At 42.6% G+C, this 17389-nt stretch overlaps 1 protein-coding gene across 1 annotated transcript in view; it reads right to left on the bottom strand.

The window, feature by feature from the left end:
* COL25A1 (collagen type XXV alpha 1 chain) overlaps positions 1–17389 on the bottom strand; it is a 288446-nt gene that overhangs the window by 157197 nt on the left and 113860 nt on the right. The window contains exons 11-12 of the mRNA XM_073572140.1: positions 5089–5133; positions 1993–2019 (exon numbers count right to left, since the gene is read on the bottom strand). Coding sequence (XP_073428241.1) covers positions 1993–2019; positions 5089–5133 — 72 coding nt within the window. The remainder of the gene's footprint in view (positions 1–1992; positions 2020–5088; positions 5134–17389) is intronic.

Raw genomic sequence — 17389 nt, 5'->3', positions numbered from 1 at the left:
TGTTTGGGGTGAGCTGGACCGCAGAGTGAAGTCAAAACGGCCAACAAGTGCTAAGCATCTCTGGGAACTCCTTCATGACTGTTGGAAGACCATTTCTGGTGACTACCTCTTGAAGCACAACAAGAGAATGCCAAGAGTGTGCAACGCAGCAATCAAAGCAAAAGGTGGATACTTTGAAGAACCTAGAATATAAGACATATTTTCAGTTGTTTTATACTTTTTTGTTAATTATATAATTCCACATGTGTTAATTCATAGTTTTGATGCCTTCAGAGTGAATCCACAATTTTCATAGTCATGAAAATAATGAAAACTCTTTGAATGAGAAGGTGTGTCCAAACTTTTGGTCTGTACTGTACATGCCAAGAGAGGGCCACCCACCAAAACTCTCAGCCGGGCAAAGAGGGCATTAACCAGCGAGGCAGCACAGAAACCAAAGGTAACCCTGAAGGAGATGCAGAGTTCCCAAGCAGAGACTGGAGTATCTGTCCATATGACAACAATGATCCGTACACTCCATAGAGGTGGCCTTTATGGAAGAATGGACAGAAAAATGCCTTTACTTACACACAAAAATTGTAAAGCTCGTTTTGAGTTTGCAAAAAGACATGTGGTCAAATGAGACCAAAATTTAACTTTTTGGCCACTAATGTAAATGCTATGTATGGCATCAAACCAACACAGCTCATCACCCCAAGAACAGCATCCACACAGTGAAACATGGTGGTGGCAGCATCATGCTGTCTTTTGGCAGCGGGGACAGTGAAAATGGTCCGAATCGCGGGGAAAATAGTTGTTGCAAAATACAGGGATATTCTTTAGCAAAACCCGTTTCAGTCTGTCATTGATTTGAGACTAGGATGGAGGTTCACCTTCCAACAAGACAATGACTCAAAGCATACTGCTAAAGTAACACTCAAGTGGTTTAAGGGGAAACATGTAAATGTTTTAAAATGGCCTAATCAAAGCCCAGACCTTTATCCAATTTAGAATCTGTGGTCAAACTTGAAGATTGCTGTTCACCAGAAGAAACCATTTAACCTGAAGGAACTGGAGCAGTTTTGGCTGAGGAAAAGGTGAAAATACCAGTTGCAAGATGTGGAAAGCTCATATTGACTTATCCAAAGTGACTTGCAGCTGTAGTTGCTGCAAAAGGAGGCTCTTCAAAGTATTTGCTTTAGGGGGGTGATTACTTGTGCACAATAAATTTTCAGTTATTTCATCCTATTTGTTGTTTGCTTCAAAAAAAATATTCACAGTTGTAGGCATGGTCTTTCCATGAACTGATGCAAACCCTAAAAATCCCCCAGTGAAATTCAAGGTTGTAAGGTAGCAAAACAGGAAAAATGCCAAGGGGGTAAATACTTTTGCAAGCCATGGTAACCATCTATTATCTCTCTCAGTCTGTCTGTATAGAAAAATTATTGAACAGCTTTAGACAGTTGTACTTTCACGTGCAAGGACTGCTGCTGATCAAAAATCCAAATATTTTTTATAAATGTAAAAAACAAAGAGGATGCAGCACTCCAGTAGACTGTGCAGTAGAAAAAGTAGACTTTAGCCATGTGGCTACATGGGTTAATTAAAGTCCACTTTTTCAGCTACACGGTCTTTCAGAGTGCTGCCTCCTCTTTATTTTTCTATCTATCGATCTGAAAATCCATAATACTATATAACATGAAAATGTGTAGTAAATCAGTAGATTAGGCAGCAAGTAACACAATGGTAGTAAACGTCTGATTTGTGGATGTCTCACTTGACCATGACTAAAGAAATGCTCACAATTTGCAATGAGTTCAATTCATGTTTCTCCCCTACTTGCTAACATCATTAGTCAGCTTGGTCTATAAAATGGTGATCATGCGATCGCTATACTTTTGGTTAGAGTCTAATACCACCATTATTATTACAATTATTAAGAAATTCCTATCTGTGAGCATATCAAATCATGTTTGTAGCCTAATAATAACAACAGCTAACAGAACTACTTACCTTCTCCCCATTTTCTCCTTGATCTCCCTATCAAAACAAAGCATGTACTACCATCATTACACAAAAATTATACCAAGGGTTAATGGCCAGAATAGTGAACTGTTAAATGTATATTCTCATGACATATTTGCTCCTAAATATCTCCAGAAAAAAAGCATTAAAAGTGAATAGCACTAATTTGCACTGCACACACAGGACTTCCCTGAGGTTTCCACATCAATTGGAAGCTTTCCAGACAGCAATGATGTACTGGTATTTGGTGTTCAGAGTTGGCATTTTTAGAAGCGACAGTTTATCACCAGGCATAAATAAACCGTGAACTGTAGTTTGGTTGTGAAGAGTTTTATTTCTACCTCAAAACCAGTAGTTGTAACTAGCTAACGTTAGTTCATGTACTTTCTTGCCTAAAGTTTGTTTCAAGAGGTTGTCTTCTTTGGACAGTTTCTACTTGTTAAGTCCCACATATACATTACAACAACATTGGATGAGCCTGTGAATATTGATGTGCTTTCCAACAGTCTAATGCAGGGGCGGGACTACTGCGGTCGCAGGGGTCGCAGCTGCGATGGGGCCCGGGGTCCTTAGGTGCCTGATCGCGGAGCTGCAGTCGCTCATTGACTGTTCAGCTCCGTTCTTTGATTGGCTGTCAGCCAGGCTGCAATTGGCTACTCTGTGCGCACAGGACCTGTGATGAGGTCACAGGAGGGGAGGAGTCAGGGGGTCACATGATCAGGAGCCTCTGTATGCAGGACTCTGCTGTGCTGGTTGTCATGGTGCTGGGAGAGGGTAAGTTTATGTGAGGGGTCAGGAGGGGTTTACAGGATGGATGTAGCAGAGCTGTGTGTGTACGGGGCAGAGCCATGTGTATGAGGTGTATGGAGAGGAGCCGTGTGTACGAGGTGTACGGAGCGGAGCCATGTGTGTACGTAGTGTACAGAGCGGAGCTGTATGTGTATGAGGTGTACGGAGCGGAGCCATGTGTGTATGAGGTGTACAGAGCGGAGCTGTGTATGTACGAGGTGTACAGAGCAGAGCCGTGTGTGTACGAGGTGTACAGAGCGGACCCGAGTGTGTATGAGGTGTATGGAGTGGAGCCGTGTGTGTACGAGGTGTACGGAGCGGAGCCATGTGTGTATGAGGTGTACGGAACCGTGTGTGTACGAGGTGTATGGAGCACAGCCGTGTGTGTACGAGGTGAGCGGAGCCGTGTGTGTACAAAGCGGAGCCGCGTGCGTACGAAGTGTCCGGAGAGAAGCCGCGTGCGTATGAAGTGTACGGAGAGAAACCGCGTGCGTACGAACTGTATGGAGAGAAGCCGCGTGCGTACAAAGTGTACGGAGCGGAGCCGTGTGTGTACGGAGTGGAGCCGAGCGTGTACAAGGTGTACAGAGCACAGCATATACAAGGTGTATGGAGCAGAGCGTAGCATATATGAGGTGTATGGAGCAGAGCGTAGCGTATACGAGGTGTATGGAGCGGAGCCGCATGTGTACGAGGTGTATGGAGCCGTGCGTGTATGAGGTGTATGGAGCGGAGATGTGTGTGTATTTTGGCATTGGGGGGGCCCATTTGAAACTTTGCACTGGGCCCATAACTTTGTAGTTACGCCACTGGTCTAATGTATAAAGTACCACCAAAATTTTCCCCCAGCAGATGATGTCGGAGGACAGAAAGATCCTGCATATCTGATTTCAGACTGCCAATCCTATTGTTCTTTAAAAGAAAAGCTGCCACCAGAGATGTCTGGCAGTGGCTATTTTATAGAGAACATAGGAGTGCTCAGCCAGTTGAGTGATCCTGTATATGGGAAAGTCAAGGGAGATGAGTCAAGGGACTCCTGGCTCACTACACACTAGCAGCTAGTTACAGTCAGCTTTATTTGTATGATCAACCCCTCACCTCAGATAATGGAACCCCCAGCACATGGCTCCTGATTCACTTTGCTAAACAGTATTCCACACAGGCTTCAACTTGCTCTCCTGTGACAGTACAAACATCTGCTTCCAAATCCAGTTTCCTTGATTTGGACAGCGGTACCAAAGCCGTTGTCTTCTGGACCAGACCTTGGTCTTCGAGGAAGATGGTCTTCCTGCAGGCTCAGACAACAGTCCTTCTCCATGTTCTTGCTGCTCTACAACCTTTTTAGGTGACTAAATTTATGTAACCAGGCCGAAGTCAAGTGGTAAAACTGGGACTTGTAATCCTTCACATACAAAGTATAGACAACTTTTTCTCCCCTCCCGCACAAAACTCAGGATCCAGCTGATGCCTGAAATAGTTGTCTGAAAGGACATGCTTGTTACAGCTCATGGTGGAATAATAGTTTAAGGAAGTGAGGGAGTTGTCACCCAGCTTTTATTATTTTATAGAAGAATTGACTCCTGCTGTCTGTCACCGAAGCTCCAATTATATAAAAATCCATACAGTATATATATGTTTAGTGGAAGCTACTGTCAGATGCTATATCACCCATAGTCTATAATGGCATTCATTAAACATATAATTATTTTACAGTTTATACTGTGATATTAAATAGTGCAAACTACCATGTTATTCCCTGCCTATTTGTGGTGAAGGGGAGGAATGTTAGAAAAAACTATGTCCAGTGATCTATTTGTCTTGAGACTGTATAGGAGTCTAAGAATGGTGCTTTTTAGGTAGAGCGGTCAGCCGTAGATGGGATACTTGTATTAGCTGAGAGACAGATACAGCTCTGCCTCTTGGGCACATAGGGAGCCCAGGTAGGAAGTTAATAATGTAAATAATAACAGACTACAAGGCTGTCAGACGTTTTGTAAACCAGGTAAGGCAAGCAAGATACTGAGTATATAGATTTTACATATAAAGAAGCAATAATTAATCTGGTTATATAAGCACAAAGAATGAAAATCAAGGTAAAAGATCAGGATATGTATAATAATTTTACACTAAACATTTATGATATGACAGGACATGCATTTCTAGCACATTAATAGAAATGTCAAACAAGCCGTAGAATAAATCAACCCTACAGCAGATTAAAAGTGACAACACAATAGCACTACCATAATTATAATATTGTGTTCTTCAGCTGGAGGCTCTGTCTTATTTGCTCACCTTCATCCCTTGAATGCCATCTAAACCAGGTGCACCTTGATCCCCCTAGAGAAAGGAAAATAAAAGCAGCAGTCAAACTTTTAAAATGTAAACCAAAAGATTATGGCAGATGAGCATATCAGGTCAATGTAGTTTATTAGTTTATATCAATAACAAAAACATGTTCTCTGTCAAGAATCTCGAATTAATCTTTAACACTGGTGACCCACATGTCAGGCTTAATGAGGGCCAAGAAGGAATAAGATGCCCCAAATTTATTCAGAGACACAAGCTACTAAATTAATTCAATGAATCTTATGAATAGTGCGCACTTGCACGTGCCTCACCGGAAATGTTACTGTAGTCAGTTAGAGACTTGAGTAATATTTCTGGTGTAAGAAGCTTAGGCACTATTAAAGAATTTGATGGTCTGGGGTAGTCAAGTCTTAGCCCATCACATTTCCTCCCCTGCACCATCCATTTTGCCAGAGCTTCTTCAAGCTGACGAAAAACAACCAAAAATTGCAAATTGTTTCCGCAACTGCACATTGCGCAAACAGGCAAGTGTGGAAAAAAGGCAGCAAAGTAAGAATGCTTTCAAAAACAGACGTGTTAATAGTTTATTTTTATCAATAAACAAAATGTAAAGGGAATGAACAAAATCTAAATCAAACCAACATTTGGTGTGACCAGCCTTTTGTCTTCAAAACAGCATCAATTCTTCTAGGCGCACTTGCACACAATTTTTGATGAAACTTGTAAGGGAAGTTGTTTCAAACATCTTGGAGAATTAACCACAGATTACCTGTAGATGAGATCATGGCTGGGGGGAGGAGGTTAGACGATGGGGTCATATTATCACTTCTAGGTTTCTTTGTCCTTCCTTATGTTGGAGATAGTTCTTAATGAAATCAGCTGTACATTAAGGGTTGTTGTCCTGTTGTAAAGGTTTCTGTGTTGAAGGTAGGGTTTTTTGGCAACAATTCTTCTATGAAGACCACTTTTGGCCAGACTTCTGCAAATAGTTGATAAGTGTAGCTGGGTCCCACTGGTTGTAGACACTTTTGAGCTGATGATACTGTTGTATTTTGAAGGAATGTAAGCATGATGTGTCTTTTATCTGTTGCACCACCTTTCCTGGACTTGATCAGTACATCTTGAAACCCTAGTCAGCTTTTAAATCTTTGTCTGGAAGAGACATTGCTGATGCAGTATGACTACCTTGTGTCTTATTGCTGTGTCTTGTCATGGAGTATGAGCTGTGACGTAAAACTGTCTTCTAAACCACACCTTTGTAGCAGAGTGTGGCTGTTCCTTACCCAGTTGTAAGCTTTTTACCTATTTGGCATAATTGGTTACCATACATGTTGATGGTTCACACCTGGCGCTCACTTGCGAAAAAAAACCCTCAGCAGCTGGGATCAGGACAGATAATGTGCCAGTTCTGTCATAGGAACAAGTTAATCATGCACAGTATATGATGCCGCGCTTGAGGGTATGTGCTAATACAAAAATATACAATGATGCAAGTAGTCTCACAAAGCGTGTGAGAAGAATAAAGGTGCAGTTAAATAGAGCTTAATCACTTGATAGGGTTGTTAAAATAGTGGGTATAAACGATGTAGCTCGTACAAATACAATTCAACCAATGGTTTCAGGTAGAGCAACCTTATGTGTGAAATGATTGAAGGTGTGGCCTCTTTAAATGTAGTTAGATCACTAAGTAGGATCACTGAGGTAGTTGATTAAAAAACAAACGCGGCATCATGCAGTTGTGGCCAAAAGTATTGACACCCCTGCAATTCTGTCAGATAATACTCAGTTTCTTCCTGAAAATGATTGTAAACACAAATTCTTTGGTATTAATATCTTCATTTAATTTGTCTTAAATGAAAAAACACAAAAAGAATTGTCCTAAAGCCAAATTTGATATAATTCCACTCCAAACATAAAAAAGAGGGTGGACAAAAGTATTGGCACTGTTCGAAAAATCATGTGATGCTTCTCTAATTTGTGTAATTAAAAGCACCTGTAACGTACCTGTGGCACCTAACAGATGTTGGCAATAACTAAATCACACTTGCAGCCAGTTGACATGGATTAAAGTTGACTCACCCTCTGTCCTGTGTCCTTGTGTGTACCACATTGAGCATGGAGAAAAGAAAGAAGACCAAAGAACTGTCTGAGGACTTGAGAAACCAAATTGTGAGGAAGCATGAGCAATCTCAAGGCTACAAGTCCATCTCTAAAGACCTGAATGTTCCTGTGTCTACCGTGCGCAGTGTCAAGAAATTTAAAGCCCATGGCACTCTGGCTAACCTCCCTAGATGTGGACGGAAAAGAAAAATTGACAAGAGATTTCAACGCAAGATTGTGCGCATGTTGGATAAAGAACCTCGACTAACATCCAAACAAGTTCAAGCTGCCCTGCAGTCCAAGGGTACAACAGTGTCAACCTGTACTATCCGTCGGCGTCTGAATGAAAAGGGACTGTATGGTAGGAGACCCAGGAAGACCTCACTTCTTACCCCGAGACATAAAAAAGCCAGGCTGGAGTTTGCCAAAACTTACCTGAAAAAGCCTAAAACATTTTGGAAGAATGTTCTCTGGTCAGATGAGACAAAAGTACAGCTTTTTGGGCAAAGGCATCAACATAGAGTTTCCAGGAGAAAAAAAGAGGCATTCAAAGAAAAGAACACGGTTCCTACAGTCAAACATGGCGGAGGTTCCCTGATGTTTTGGCGTTGCTTTGCTGCCTCTGGCACCGGACTGCTTGACCGTGTGCATGGCATTATGAAGTCTGAAGACTACCAACAAATTTTGCAGCATAATGTAGGGCCCAGTGTGAGAAAGCTAGGTCTCCCTCAGAGGTCATGGGTCTTCCAGCAGGACAATGACCCAAAACACACTTCAAAAAGCACTAGAAAATGGTTTGAGAGAAAGCACTGGAGACTTCTAAGGTGGCCAGCAATGAGTCCAGACCTGAATCCCATAGAACACCTGTGGAGAGATCTAAAAATGGAAGTTTGGAGAAGGCACCCTTCATTATCAGGGACCTGGAGCAGTTTGCCAAAGAAGAATGGTCTAAAATTCCAGCAGAGCATTGTAAGAAACTCACTGATGGTTACAGAAAGTGGTTGGTCGCAGTTATTTTGGCTAAAGGTTGTGCAACCAAGTATTAGGCTGAGGGTGCCAATACGTTTGTCTGGCCCATTTTTGGAGTTTTGTGTGAATTGATCAATGTTTTGCTTTTTGCTTCATTCTCTTTTGTGTTTTTCATTTAAGACAAATTAGATAATAATACCAAAGAATTTGTGTTTGCAATCATTTTCAGGAAGAAACTGAGTATTATCTGACAGAATTGCAGGGGTGTCAATACTTTTGGCCACAACTGTATACTATGCATGTGTGGCACCCTATGAGTCCGGTTGCCACAGTGGCTTTGCCTCCCTCACAGGGAGTAATGTTATGCCTGGAAGCAAGTAGGGGTCCTCTTACCAGGTGTCAGTAGGAGAGAAGTCAAGCAGAACCTGGGGAGTAGAGCTGTGATTAAACTCGCCCCAGAGCTGAGCGCTAGGAACCGGATACTGGAGTCCATGGTTGCGTGGGTACTGAAGTCCCGGCAGCTAAATCCGGAGGGCAGGGGACTTCAGGTCTCCTGGCCCGATCTAATACCCGGTGGCACAGCAGCATACCAGAGCCTGGAGCTGACACAAAGAATTGGCACCTGTGATAGGCTCGAGCTGCCTGCCATGTGGGCAACAGTTTGTTTTTAAAACAGAGAGACAGTTAGCAGCAGGAGGATGAGCTGTTAGCCAGCGAGGAAAAAGGGAGGACAGCGCAGAAGGAAGGCCTCCGTATCTACCTGGCCAGGTGTATCCAAAATTGCTTCCAGGCTGCATGGCTCTCCATTGCGATCTGTTACCAGTGCCCTGGTCTGTACTATCAACCATCAAGTAAAGGAAAAGAAAACTACAGCCCTTGTGTCCTCCAGCTATCTCTTGCACCCTGAGTCCTGCACCACAAGGTACACAAAGCCTGACATAAACAGAACCGGTAGCCCTGGGGCCCCGCTCCACCTGTGGGGAGTAGAACCATCCCAACTGCGTCACCATCAGCCCCAGTGGTCTCCTTTAGCAGCCCCAGCCATCCATTGCCAAACACCACAAGTGGCATCACATTAAATCCCATATACATATTCCCCATTTTACAGCCCAGCCAGGGCAACGGAGTCGGGTCACGGCCCAGTGACTTCCCCAAAGAACTGTCCAACCCGGTTCCGAGTGCCCCATGGCCCTGGTGGGCGTGTCACATGGTTACTTATACACTTTACTGCAATCCTACAAAATTCCTGAGATTGCGCAGATATACCAAGAATAACTGATTCTGTTTTGAAGGCAAAGGGTGGTCACTGGTCACACCAAATATGGCTTTTATGTAGATTTTTTATGTTAATTCACTTAGCATGTTGATAATTGATAACATTTATAAAAGCATCCTTACTTACTACATGGCATCTCCATCAACTCAAGTACAAGCCCGTTATTCAGTGTGAACAGTTTTGCTTGAGTACCAGTCCTACAAATGTTAATTAAATGTACTAGATAAAAGTGATAGAGGTATAAGGGCACTTAGGACAAGTTGTGACGTACGAAGCCCTTCAGACTCCGCGTGTACAATTATATTACCATTGCTACTCACTAGCAGAAATAAAAGATGGTTGTCATCCTGATTTATATGTCTATGCCTATTTGTTATACTATACAGGAAGATACTGAAAGAACCTCACAATCAGTGCTGAAATCAGAATCAATGGAGGGGTTATTTTGGCTGGAAACTCAATATGGTATCTCTGAACTTGTGAGACTGCACGGATATCATGGCTATAGGGTGACAGACAGAGTTAGTGTGGTCTACGAAATGTTACTGAAGGGGTAGAGTTACGTAGAGTTTATTAGTAAAGGTGGTGCTAACATACTTGCTGAACTTCTGATTTTCCATTTGTCATGGTACTGATGAAGATGAGGTGGTGTTGTGATGGCTTGCAGCAAGTCCATGATAAAAAGTATGCACTTAATAAAGTTTTGTAATTGATATCTCAGCTCGGGGTCTTTCCGCAACTCCTTGCCGATTAAAGTCTGTCATATTGTTCAGACACGGCTAATGATTAATTATCAGGAAGATGAAATAACAGAGCCTGAACCTGCTGAAACCCTGAGACTGCCGGACATGTAATGCTGGAAGACAAGAACTATGGTTTTAATTTCATTCTTCCTTCAGTTTGCTCTTCACCTTTAGTAAAAGATCTTTTTTTTTTTTTTTTTTGTTAAAAAAAGGCTTGCAAGCCAAGAGAAATTAGACAAGAATTTTCTGCAATATTTCCCAGCTGGCTAACAATTGTGTCTGAGCATTTTTCTTCATTGATGGTTTCTAACCTATCTTTCAATGAATGCTTTCCTTGTGGTAACGTGATCCACCAATTATATATTATTCACGTGGGGAAAAAAGGACGTAATGCTGCAGTATATTCAACCTACCCGTTTGTGTAGGAACAGAGCTTAGATGTTAGGCCATACTTCCATGTTACAAACATACCAAAAATATATCAACTAGGAATCCACACAGCATGGGAATTTAACTGAACATTGGCAGCATGCGTATATGCAAACATGCAATGTTCAGTACATTTTACTACATGAAAATTCACTGAATTATAATTATTTTTTAATATTAAAAAGTTAAAAAACAATGTAATCAGATGCTATAAAAGTTTGAGTTTGAAGTATAAGACATGGAGTAACAAGAGAATCGGGTATAAGATATGATGTAACTGCAGAATAGTGATTGTGGCTCAGCATGCCAATGTAGTATTAGAAATAGTACAACAGCAGAATAGTGATTGCAGCTCTGGATGTCAATGTAGTATAAGACATGATGTAATAGCAAAATAGTGACCGCAGTTCTGGATGTGGCTGGAGTATAAAACATGATGTAACAGTAGAACAGTGACTACAGCTCAGCATGCCAATGTAGTCTAAGACAGTATAACAACAGAATACTGATTGCAGCTCTGAATGTGACTGGAGCATATGGCATACAACAGCAGTATAATAGTAACTGCAGATGTCATTGAAGTGTAAGACATGATGTAACAGCAGAAAAGTGACTGCAGCTCTGGATGTCCTTGAAGTATAAGACCTGATGTAACAGTAGAACAGTGAATGCAGCTCTGGATGTCTCTTAAGTATAGAACATGATGCAACAGCAGAATAGTGACTAAAGCTCTGGATCCGACTGGAGTATAAAACTCAATGTAACAGTAGAATAGTGAATGCAGCTCTGGATGTCTCTTAAGTATAAAACATGATGCAACAGCAGAATAGTGACTAAAGCTCTGGATCCGACTGGAGTATAAAACTCAATGTAACCCAGAATAGTGATTGCAGCTTTGGATATCCCTTAAAGAAGCATTCTTTTTTGTGAGTATATTAATGCACACACTACATTAGAGGATGGTAGCTCTGCAGAAACTGTGGGTAAGAATATAATGAGAGAAGAACAGAAATGACACTATTGTAAGTGTTTGCTATAGGCCACCTGGACATACTGACAATATGAATGAACTCTTTTTACAGATGTCTCTGCTCTCAAAAAAGTACGACATAGTGATCATGTGACATTTTAACTATCCAGATATTTGTTGGGAAACTCTCTCAGGCAAAAGTAATGGCTCCAGAAAATTCTTATCTTCTCTCGCTGACAACTTTTCTTTCAAAAGATAGAAAAGAGAACAAGAGGATCTGCAATCTTGGACCTAATTCTTAGCAATAGGGAGGAAATGGTTGAGGAAGTAAAGGTGGCTGGGAATTTAGGAGCAGTGATCATGTTATCCTCAAATTTTGGATTACTAGAGGAGAGAGACCAACGAGGACTCAGACTTTAAGACTGGACTTCAGAATGGCAGGTTTTAATTGACTCAGAAAGAGGGTAGGAAAGTCCAATGGCTGAATGTTCTAAAGGTCAGAAAAAACCAAGAAGGATGGAAGATTTTGATCAATGAAATTCTCATTGCGCAATCAGTATCTATCCCAAAAAAGGAAGAATTGGAAGCATTTAAAGAGACCGGGATGGATGAACATAGAACGTGGGAAGGGAATGCAGGGCAAGCATTAGAAAAGCTAAAGCCAGTAATGAAATGAGGCTTACAAGGGAGACCAAAAGCATTAAAAAAGGATTTTGAGGGTATGTCAAAAGCAAAACAAAAGTCAAAGATGTTAGGGATAGCACTAAACATAAGAAAGTGCAATCGCAACCCAGGGTCCACCGTGCAGAGATGGTAACCTGCTGCTCGGTAATGGCGGAGTACTAACTGAACACCGACGGATTAACCATTGACCCGATGTGTACAGGAGCGAACTCTGTTACCTCACAGAGCCACTGGAACAAATGCCAGAGCCTGTTTATCTACACAGGACTCGGCAGGGGAGCGTTAGTGTAGAGACACAGGACTCTGCCCCAAGGACAAAGAGTTAGAGTCCCTCTAGCCCCACTAGCGTTCAGTACCACGACTGCAATGCCTGGACAGACACTTATAGAATGCTGTGCCCTGTTAACAGTCACAGGATGGGATGCAGCAGATAGTTGCTTACAGCGCAGCTCTGGCAGATGCCACTAACTAGCCTAAGCTTAGAACTGGAAAGTGCTTAAGATGCGCATGGCGCTGCTCTAACGGATGCTGCTGTACATGCGGTAGCGTATTGCCTTAGGTAGAGTGGCCCACTCTGGTGCTAGCATGTGTGAGGAGCTGGGAGCACTGCAGCACTAGGCAGTGCCACAACTCGGCTCTGACTCTAAATACCCTATCTCATGCACAACCAAGGGACGGAGTCATAATGAGTCAGTCACCTGTCCCAAGCATCCATCATCACACACAGTTAGCCATATTAGTCTATACTAAGCGGCCATGCAAGCCTTTTATAGAAGCGTCCTTCCAGGACCTTCCTGATGGTCTAATCCGAGCTGCAAGAGGACCTGAGCATGTGACCGCCGACCTCCAATGAGAGGTTGTCCCACGGGCATGCTCAGTAGGCTGCAAAAAGGACTTAGCCTTTGGAGCTGCTCGCTGCTGACTAGTGCGGATTGCTAAAGCTGAACCAGAGGTTGCAGCAGCAACCAACCCGACAGCACTAGCTTGAGCAAGACGTCAGAATCGACGCCTTTGCTGAGCAGCCTCCTCTGCGGTCAGGACTGAGTGGGAGACCACAGAAGGCAATGCTCGGGATTCCTCCTGTGCAGAGGCAGGAACCCGAAGCCTAACAAAAGACGCTATAGGATTTTTACAGGATGAAAAGGGTGAAGTGGTCAAAAATGATGCCGGAAAGGCCAAACTTTTAAATTCCTATTTTGCATCTGTGTTCTCTAACAAAGCAATTGTAACATCAACTGATCTTCAAAGTGCTATTGAAAGAATAAAATAATCCACAATAGCTATAAAAATATAAAAAGAGACATGGTGAGGGAACACTTATTTAATTTAAATTAATTTAAATCTCCTAATCCAGATTAATTACATCCTAGGGAACTGAAAGAGATAGCAGAGGAAATTGTAGAACCACTAGCCAGAATCTTTTAAAAATCCTGAAGAACAGAAGAAGTTCCAGAAGATTGAAGAAGGGCAAATGTTTTCCCTGTCTTCACACAATGAAAGAGGATGAAGCCAGGAAATTACAGGCCAGTGAGCCTTACTTCTACATCAGGAAAGATCTTTGAACAAATTAATAGACAGCATGTATTTAATACTTGGATAAGAATACAGTATTTGACCAGAGCCAGCAAGGGTTTTTAGCAAAAAAGTCATGACAGGCTAATCTAATATCTGTGATGGCCAACGAGTGGCTGGACACACCGCCTCCAGCAGGGCAAATTTCTCTCACACACGTGACCCTGGATACACCGCCTCCAGTAGGGCGAATTTAAATAATATAACGGGGGCAGCCGGATACACCGCCTTCAGCATGCGAATTTCAGAATTACACGTGAAACTGGATACACCGCCTCCAGCAGGGCGAATTTAAATAATAAGGGGAAACACCAGGGAAACCGATACAATGGAGGGCCCTGCAATAGGGAACGGGGACGTGGAGACCTCCTGCACTCCCCTGAGCCAGTCTCTACACTCCTAACAGTCCCTATACAGGCTCCGCACCTGTCGCCGAGCTGGAACCTAAGAACCCTAGCTCACCCTGCACCTAGCCCTTTCTAATGAAATGGACAGTGCAGAAACTAATCCCACCACTGCACTGCAACACACATAAGGGAAGTCACGAACTGGGAAACACCACTTAGCTTTGCTCTGTTGCTCTTGCTCCCAGCAACAGAGTCTACCACCAGAATGCAGCTTTCCTCCTGAGTAGCTGCCACCAAGCTCTGTCAGAGCTGCAAGGAAATCCCCTCTGTGACTCCTTCCACACCAGGACTCTGACTGTGCTGCAAGGAACTCTCTCTAGCTCCTTTCTCCACCAAGGATGGTTGGAAATGACCACTATCACCAACAGTGATTGCAACACCTGACACTCTTTTATAGCAAAGCCAGAGCAATCACACCTGCTTTATAATCAGGTGCACTAAACTAAAGTAATCTGAGTGCAATGAGCATAACGGCCACCGGGGGCAAAACTAGAACTGAAAACACCACAGTGCAATGACCCTAACGGCCACCGGGGGCAAAACAAACTTTAAGCACACAGCTTGAGGAAAAAAGAAAGGTTACTAGTGCATTTATCTGTCATAATCCAACCTGGATCATGACAATATCCTTCTATGATGGAATCACTGACTGGGTGGATCAGGGAAATGCAGTAACTATAATATATCTAAAAAAAAATGACCAAGTAAGGGATTGACAAGGCTACGGTTAGGTGGATTCATAACTGGCTCAGTGATCATACTCAAAGAGTGGAAATAAATGGTTGCACAACCAATTGGAAGAGAGTTTTAAGTAAGGAACTACAAGGCTCTGTCTTGGCTCTACTGTTGTTCAAAATTTTTATAAATGATCTAGATAATGGAACTGAAGGTAAATTTATAAAATTTGTAGACGATGCAAAGCCTGGAGGGATAGCTAACTCTAGAGAAGACAGAGAAAGGATTCAGAAGGATCTAGATAAGCTTGAACAATGGGCAGCAACTAATATACTGGTATTTAACAGGGAGAAATGTAAGATTCTACATCTACAGAATTAGAAGACGAGAACTAAGTAACAGCATGTGTGAAAAAGACTTGGGGACGAGATCTGAATCTGAGCATGCGCAGGCTCCAGCGGCCATTTTCCTGAAGGCCACCGCATCGCAGCAATGGAGCTGCCGGGGGCCTCCGGGCTTTGGGGATATTCCGGCGGAGCCTCGACGCAGGACATAGAGCCGCCGCCGCCAACCTCCAGCACAGAGTCCCCATGCTACACAAGAGGATCCGCTGCCGCTGCCGAACCCCAGCACAGAGCCGCAGATAGCACCGCTGCCACCAATGAGGTAAAAGGGGGATGATAACTCCAGTTACATCTTCAGTGTGAGACACACCCTCCCTTGGTCATCAGGACCACTCCCCCACTATATGCACATTGCTCTGCACCCGGCATATAAGATGACACACGGTGTATAAGAAGACCCCCGACTTTTAAGAAGATTTTGTATTTTGACTGGAAAAATTGGGGGGTCGTCTTATACGCCGGAAAATATGGTACTTCTTCTATGGAGTGAACAATCGTACTTCTCTATCTGCTGGACAAGTGTGGATTTGATGAATGTTATTAAAAGTTAGGGTCCCATCAAAGAACGGTACGCCTTGTCCCTCTGGTGGGCTCTCATGAATCGCCTAATTTGTGTGCTAAGTATTTTTATTTTAGGCCTTTCAAATTTCATATATTCTGCCTACATGTCTGCATACACCTTAGAGCTTCTGGTGAGCTGCTGTATTCTATTGATTTTAGATTATGCAATCATACCAGCTTGCACTTGTTCACACTTACTTTATTCTATTGAGGTGCAGGTTAGTTTTTTTTTGTTTTTTTTTGCCAACTGTAAAGTTTGGTGATGGTAGTATTATAATACGTGGTTGATTTTCAGGGGTTGGTCTATGCATATTATTCTATTAACCTCACAATTGCTCCTCTGGATGAATGATGAAATATTTTCACAGACACACTCTAAAATATTGCGTGAAGGCTTTTCAGCAGAGTGTTAGTTGTTATAGCTGCGAAGTGAGGACCAGCTCCATATTAATCCCTGTTAATTTAGAATGTGACATATTAAAGCTCCTGTAGGTGTAATGTGTAGGTGTCCCATTACTACTGTCCAGATCCTGTATATACAGAGGCATGTCAAAGTTTGGGCACCCCTTGTCAAAATTACTGCTATTGTGAACAGTTAATCAAGTTGAATATTGAAGGATCTCTAAAAGGCCTAAAGTTAAAGATGACACATTTCCTTTGTATTTTAGGCAATAAATATATACAGGAAAGCCTATGACTCAATGGCACACACAAGGATCTGTGAATGCTTGGCTCTCTACCATGTCAACAGGAAATTAAGAATCTTCCTCAGATACTCAATGGGGCTATGGAGAACAGCATTGGAAGTCAACTAAAGACAACGAGAACAAGTGACCTTCAAATGCACCATATACCAAAGTGATTATCTGTCCCCATTGCTGTTCTGCATAGGCTTGAACCCCCTCAGTCAGATAATTACAGAGTCTGGCTATGGATAAAAGTTCAAGAGTGGTAGTACCATCAGCTACCTCTTCTACATGGAAAACATCAAGCTGTATCCAAAAAACGAACGAGACAACGATTCAGACATGGAAAAAGACTTAGGCATCTTAGTCAATAAGAAGCTAAATTGGAGTGCCCAGTGTCAGGCAGCTGCCACCAAAGCAAATAGGGTCATGGGATGCATTAGAAGAGGTCTGGGGACACGAGATGAAAACATAATTTTTCCTCTGTACAAATCACTCGTCAGACCACACTTGGAGTATTGTATGCAATTTTCGACGCCGGTGCTCAAGAAAGACATTACTGAACTTGAAAGGGTTGAAAGGCGGGCTACTAAAATGATAAATGGAGTTGGTTCACTACAATACCCAGAAAGGTTATCAAAATTAGGTCTATTTACAATAGAAAAGAGAAGACTTAGGGAGACCTAATATATATGTACAAGTTTATCAGAGGGCAATACAGAGATCTCTCCAATGAACTGTTTGTACCAAGGACTGTGACAAGAACAAGGGGGCATTCTCTTCGTTTGGAGGAAAGACTGTTTCTGCACC

The sequence above is a fragment of the Dendrobates tinctorius genome, unplaced genomic scaffold (genome assembly GCF_039654945.1).
Source record: "Dendrobates tinctorius isolate UK_male_01 unplaced genomic scaffold, ASM3965494v1 ptg000030l, whole genome shotgun sequence".
NCBI classification, from domain to species: Eukaryota; Metazoa; Chordata; class Amphibia; order Anura; family Dendrobatidae; genus Dendrobates; species Dendrobates tinctorius.
Note: the sequence above shows the minus strand (reverse complement) of the source record. Positions and strands in the feature narration are given on the sequence as shown.